Source organism: Mytilus galloprovincialis, chromosome 4 (assembly GCF_965363235.1).
Source record: "Mytilus galloprovincialis chromosome 4, xbMytGall1.hap1.1, whole genome shotgun sequence".
Lineage (NCBI taxonomy): Eukaryota > Metazoa > Mollusca > Bivalvia > Mytilida > Mytilidae > Mytilus > Mytilus galloprovincialis.
The window spans coordinates 101,197,846-101,204,451 of record NC_134841.1 but is presented as its reverse complement, the minus strand read 5'-3'; the positions used below and the strand labels follow the sequence as shown (position 1 = coordinate 101,204,451).

The 6,606-nt window shown below is 33.1% G+C and overlaps 1 protein-coding gene across 2 annotated transcripts in view; it reads left to right on the top strand.

Annotated features, from left to right (window-relative positions):
- The first annotated feature begins 1,892 nt into the window (after positions 1-1,892).
- LOC143073628 (pseudouridylate synthase 1 homolog) overlaps positions 1,893-6,606 on the top strand; it is a 36,570-nt gene continuing 31,856 nt past the window's right edge. For both annotated transcript variants that reach the window (XM_076249309.1, XM_076249308.1), the window contains exons 1-2: positions 1,893-2,028; positions 5,587-5,649. In XM_076249309.1, coding sequence (XP_076105424.1) covers positions 1,939-2,028; positions 5,587-5,649 — 153 coding nt within the window. In that variant the 5' untranslated portion in view covers positions 1,893-1,938. The remainder of the gene's footprint in view (positions 2,029-5,586; positions 5,650-6,606) is intronic.

Here is a 6,606-nt window from a genome sequence, read left to right as displayed (position 1 = left end):
TGTTGAAGGCCGTACGATGATATATAGTTGTTAATTTCTGTGTCATTTGGTCTCTTGTGGAGAGTAATCTCATTGGCAGTCATACCACATTTTTTTTTTATATTCAACACTGTTTTTGTCTGTTTGGTGATGAGAAACTTGCTGAAGTTGCTGTTTAAAACAATTTCACCCTGTTTTTAATTTAACATGTGTACTACAATATTCCATATCCAACTATAGCAGTCATCACATGACTTTGACGACGTCACACATCACCCGTAATAAGCCCGAGTAAAATGTATAGAAATGCACAGGGGCTTTCAAGAATCGATAAAATAAAGTACTTTAAGTTCATCATTGTTCATGATACAAGAAGTGTGGGAATATATAGTAATTCCTCATAAATTTAGAAATATATTCATGCCTTTTGAAAAAGTTTAAATTTTGGTCTTCTCCCTTCCAAATGCTTTTGAAAATTTGTCTTGTTGCCTCGATAAGTAAAAATTCACACTTTTAATCATCCAACTCCGATAAATATTGGATTTTCTGTCGTGTTAAACCTAAAATTGCGATTTAAACAAAACAGATGGAATAATTGTGGGAATATGTGCTTATTACTATATTCATAAATATTTGAAATATCGTATATGCAATAGTTTAATTTTTTATTATGTCCCTTCCAAATTGATTTGAAAATAAGTAATTTTCAGAAAATCTGGTATTATTTTTCAAGATGACGACCTCATAGACAGCGTGGGACGACTTGGTAAAAATATATTTTGTAAGATTGTTACATTGAAAATCAAATAACCGTTGGATGCTTGCGTTTTCAGTCATTGTCTTACCTTAAAGCGGCATAGAATCAAACATTGGTTCCTTTTGATAAAGCTGTAACATGCTGTTTTATTAAATTTTGAAAAAAATGGCGACCAAATAATTTTCAAACGTGGACGATGTTCGACACATATTTTGTAAATGCACATAATTCAATTTAATTTCACTGTTTACATTGCAATTAAATATGACACGTTATTGTAACTATAATGATGGCCAAGGACATAGCTAGATTAAGGAGATACTAATAAGTCATAACATCAACGTGATCAAAGATTGAAAATAAACATGGCACCTAATCACGATGTAAGTTTTGACAATACCTAAATAATAATAATACCAATGTAGGTTAGTGTTGTCAATGAAATTCATTACGATATTATTTTATTTTTTATAAAAGAAGACCTCTTAATGGATATTAAATAACCGAGGTGAAATAAATATATTGTTTAATTTTTAAATCATTCATCTGGTAACCAGTAAATTTTACATAATCCTAATCATACTAATTAAACGAGTAACATGCAGAGTTATCGAATGTAATAATGACTGGAATAGTTGCATATATGTACATCTGATCCTAAGGTTAAAGTTGACACAATTTGTCTCTTTAGCTTGCTTGTTTTATTACATGTATTGCACATGTATGTTCTGTCTTTTACATAAAGATAATGTTTAGGAAATAAAGTGATCCACAGCAATAGACATTCCAGTTTGTCTGTCACCGGAAAAAACTTGTCAATTATGTGCACCTTTATGACGTCATTTACCAGATTGAGGGGATCGCCTGTATCCCTGCACTATAAATGTCTTAGTGATCATCATTGTACAGGATACACTAGAAATAATATTTGTTCTGTAGGTACTTAATCACAATTCCCTAATAACAACAGTGCTGAAAGACAATTATAAGAATTCTATTTGCTTCGTGCAATATCACAATATTGGAACAGAAGTGATGACAGCCCTAAATGCAAGAATGATGTTAACTAAAAAAAAGGTTTTTGACGGAAATGCATCGAACTCGAAAGTTGTCTATTGCAATTAATTTATTTTTATTTTATCTTATTTTTTTTCAGAGTAAATAAAATTAGTTCTTAATCAGTTGTCATTAATGCAGGACATATGTTGAGGAAGGTTTTACAAAGGATAACACAAGTGATAAAATCTGTTAAAATGACTGATATTTCACCTAGTAGTGCAGCTGTTCAGCAGGTAATTCATATACATTTTGTAATTTGGAAATTATGATTTTATGGGATAAAAACTGTAACAATTATGACAATTATTGTTTGCAATCATGATTTATACATACATACCACTTTGAATTATATCAATACACATGCACAGGAAATACAAGCATGACAAGAGAAGAGATTGCATGATTGACTGTGAACATTGGAAATGCTGGTGTACTGGTAAAACCGTATTTGAAAATGACAGTCCAAAAACATGATCAAATTGTTTTTTTATTCAAACTTTTTTTAATGCAAAGGAGGATCAACATATCTTTATGTGAACAGTTTTATCATGTTTATTGCATTAAATGCATTATAAATACATTTTTGTTCCAAAGTCTGAATTCATAGGACTCAAGTAGGGTTGTTTACATGCTATATGAAGCAGGTCACCTAGTCACTTTTGAATTAATTTTATGTTAGATTTTTATACGACCGCAAATTTTGAAAAAATTTTCGTCGTATATTGCTATCACGTTGGCGTCTGCGTCGTCGTCGTCGTCGTCGTCGTCGTCGTCGTCGTCGTCGTCCGGCGTCCGAATACTTTTAGTTTTCGCACTCTAACTTTAGTAAAAGTGAATAGAAATCTATGAAATTTTAACACAAGGTTTATGACCATAAAAGGAAGGTTGGTATTGATTTTGGGAGTTTTGGTCCCAACATTTTAGGAATAAGGGGCCAAAAAGGGCCCAAATAAACATTTTCTTGGTTTTCGCACCATAACTTTAGTTTAAGTTAATAGAAATCTATGAAATTTTGACACAAGGTTTATGACCACAAAAGAAAGATTGGGATTGATTTTGGGAGTTTTGGTTTCAATAGTTTAGGAATAAGGGGCCAATAAAGGGCCCAAATAAGCATTTTTCTTGGTTTTTGCACAATAACCTTAGGTTAAGTAAATGGAAATCTATGAAATTTAAACACAATGTTTATGACCACAAAAGGAAGGTTGGTATTTATTTTGGGAGTTTAGGACCCAACAGATTAGGAATTAGGGGCCAAAAAGGGACCCAAATAAGCATTTTTCTTGGTTTTCGCACTATAATGTTAGTATAAGTAAATACAAATCTATGAAATTTAAACACAAGGCTTATGACCATAAAAGGAAGGTTGGTATTGATTTTGGGAGTTTTGGTCCCAACAGTTTAGGAAAAAGGGGCCCAAAGGGTCCAAAATTAAACTTTGTTTGATTTCATCAAAATTGAATAATTGGGGTTCTTTGATATGCCGAATCTAACTGTATATGTAGATTCTCAACTTTTGGTCCCGTTTTCAAATTGGTCTACATTAAGGTCCAAAGGGTCCAAAATTAAACTTAGTTTGATTTTGACAAAAAATGAATTGGTTGGGTTCTTTGATATGTTGAATCTAAAAATGTACTTAGATTCTTGATTATTGAAGTTTTTTTGGTCCAGTTTTCAAATTGGTCTACATTAAGGTCCAAAGGGTCCAAAATTAAACTTTGTTTGATTTCATCAAAAATTGAATCCTTGGGGTTCTTTGATATGCCAAATCTAACTGTGTATGTAGATTCTTCATTTTTGGTCCTGTTTTCAAATTTCAAATTCTACATTAAAGTCCAAAGGGTCCAAAATTAAACTAAGTTTGATTTTAACAAAAATTGAATTCTTGGGCCTCTTTGATATGCTGAATCTAAACATGTACTTAGATTTTTGATTATGGGCCCAGTTTTCAAGTTGGTCCAAATCAGGATCTAAAATTATTATATTAAGTATTGTGCAATAGCAAGTCTTTTCAATTGCACAGTATTGTGCAATGGCAAGAAATATCTAATTGCACAATATTGTGAAATAGCAAATTTTTTTTTAATTAGAGTTATCTTTCTTTGTCCAGAATAGTAAGCAAGAAATATCCTATTTGTGCAATAGCAAGAATTTTTTTTTAATATGAGTTATCTTTCTTTGTCCAGAATCAACTTAAATCTTTGTTATATACAATATACAATGTATATACACTTTTTACTACCAACTGATAAATTTAAATAATCTTTACCATTCAGTGATAACAAGCAGTTTTTTTGCATCTTAATATTTTATGATGTATTTAAATGAGTAGTTATTGTTGCAAACTCCATTAGAAATTTGAATTGATATCAGTTTTGAAAAAGGGAAACGGGGATGTGAAAAAAAAGGGGGGGGGGGTTAAATTTTTCTCATTTCAGATTTCATAAATAAAAAGAAAATTTCTTCAAACATTTTTTTGAGAGGATTAATATTCAACAGCATAGTGATTTGCTCAAAGGCAAAAAAAACCTTTTAAGTTCATTAGACCACATTCATTCTGTGTCAGAAACCTATGCTGTGTCAACTATTTAATTTTAGATTTAAAAAGTTTGAAGAAGAAATCTTTAATTGATTTGTAAAATCTTGGCATTTGTTTTGTGTAAAAAAAAACCATGTAATGTCAAAAATTTGATCACAATCCAAATTCAGAGCTGTATCATGCTTGAATGTTTTGTCCATACTTGCCCCAACTGTTCAGGGTTCGACCTCTGCGGTCGTATAAAGCTGCGCCCTGCGGAGCACCTGGTTTAGTATGGTAAAACATTTTTAAAGGTCACAGGTCACAGGTTGTTTTAAATGAGATGTCAGGTCCCAACGTCCTCCTCCAAAACCAAAAGGTTGCTGGCTGTTTTAAATGAGATGTCAGGTCCCAACGTTCCTCCAAAACAAAAAGGTCACAGGTTGTTTTAAATGAGATGTCAGGTCCCAACGTCCTCCTCCAAAACCAAAAGGTTGCTGGTTGTTTTAAATGAGATGTCAGGTCCCAACGTTCCTCCAAAACCAAAAGGTCACAGGTTTTAAATGAGATGTCAGGTCCCAACGTCCTCCTCCAAAACCAAAAGGTCACAGGTTGTTTTAAATGAGATGTCAGGTCCCAACGTTCCTCCAAAACCAAAAGGTCACAGGTTGTTTTTATGAGATGTCAGGTCCCAACGTCCTCCTCCAAAACCAAAAGGTTGCTGGTTGTTTTAAATGAGATGTCAGGTCCCAACGTTCCTCCAAAACCAAAAGGTCACAGGTTGTTTTAAATGAGATGTCAGGTCCCAATGTCCTCCTCCAAAACCAAAAGGTCACAGGTTGTTTTAAATGAGATGTCAGGTCCCAATGTCCTCCTCCAAAACCAAAAGGTCACAGGTTGTTTTAAATGAGATGTCAGGTCCCAACATTCCTCCAAAACCAAAAGGTCACAGGTTGTTTTTATGAGATGTCAGGTCCCAACATCCTCCTCCAAAACCAAAAGGTCACAGGTTGTTTTAATGAGATGTCAGGTCCCAACGTCCTCCTCCAAAACCAAAAGGTCACAGGTTGTTTTAATGAGATGTCAGGTCCAACGTCCTCCTCCAAAGGTTGCTGGTTGGATTTGGCCATGTTGGAGCCATATTCATACTTCATGTAGTTGTGTGTATGTACATCATGTACAAATAATACTGAATACATTTCTCATATAAAGCAAGTATATGTAACACTTTTATTTATAAATATGTTTATCTGATTGTTTTTATTTCATATAGGCTGACAAAGGAAACAAGAGACCCTTAGTTGAGGAACTTTCTGACCAGCATAAAAAACAGAAGGTAAATAGTTTGTATATTTGTGAGCAAAAAGATACCAAAGAGAAATGTCACCTCATATGATGAAAAACAAACTGATGTTCCACATGGACAGATGCCATCCCCCCAAAAAAACCCTAAAATAATAAAAAGACAAACAACAGCACACAAACTTGACAACTCACAACATGGAAAACTAATAAACTGAGAAACATTAACCCCACAAAAACAGGGGTTATCTCAGGTCCTGCTCCACATGTGTTCATAAACATGTTTAACCTAGCTGCATTTTTGTATATATATATTTGTTTAGGGGCCATTTTTGTATATATATATATTTGTTATATATAATATTTGTTTATGGGCCAGCTGAAGGACGCCTCCGGGTGCGGGAGTTTCTCGCTGCATTGAAGACCTGTTGGTGACCTGCTGTTTTCTGTTCCATGCATGGTCGGGTTGTTGCCTCTTTGACCCATTCCTCATTTCCATTCTCAATTTTATGTATTTATAAGACAATAACAATCATAACCAAGGAGTAAACAAAGACTCATAACGTGGTGATGAAAAAATCATTATCGGCTTATGTATATAACAATCAGAAATGATGAAACTATCATTAACTTTGGATTACACTAGCTTTATATTTAAGAGAAAACACTAGCTTTACATTTAACAGAAAATACATACTTTGATGTACATGTATACTTGGTAGTAAGTTGAATGTTAAAATACCAGAAACTGATGTGTCTCTCTAAGATTTTGATAAAAGGTTTGATATATTTCTTCTCCTTCAGGTTTCCAATAGACACCATTTTATCATTGACTACTTGTTACAATATATCTAACCCAATATCTACCATTGTTGTTAAAATACTCAGTAGCATTAACATCTTGAAGCAGCAAACCTATAGTTTTGTGCTTTGAATAAATCAATTTTTGACTTCCAAATTACACTGTTCTGACATATTCATTTTGCTTCTT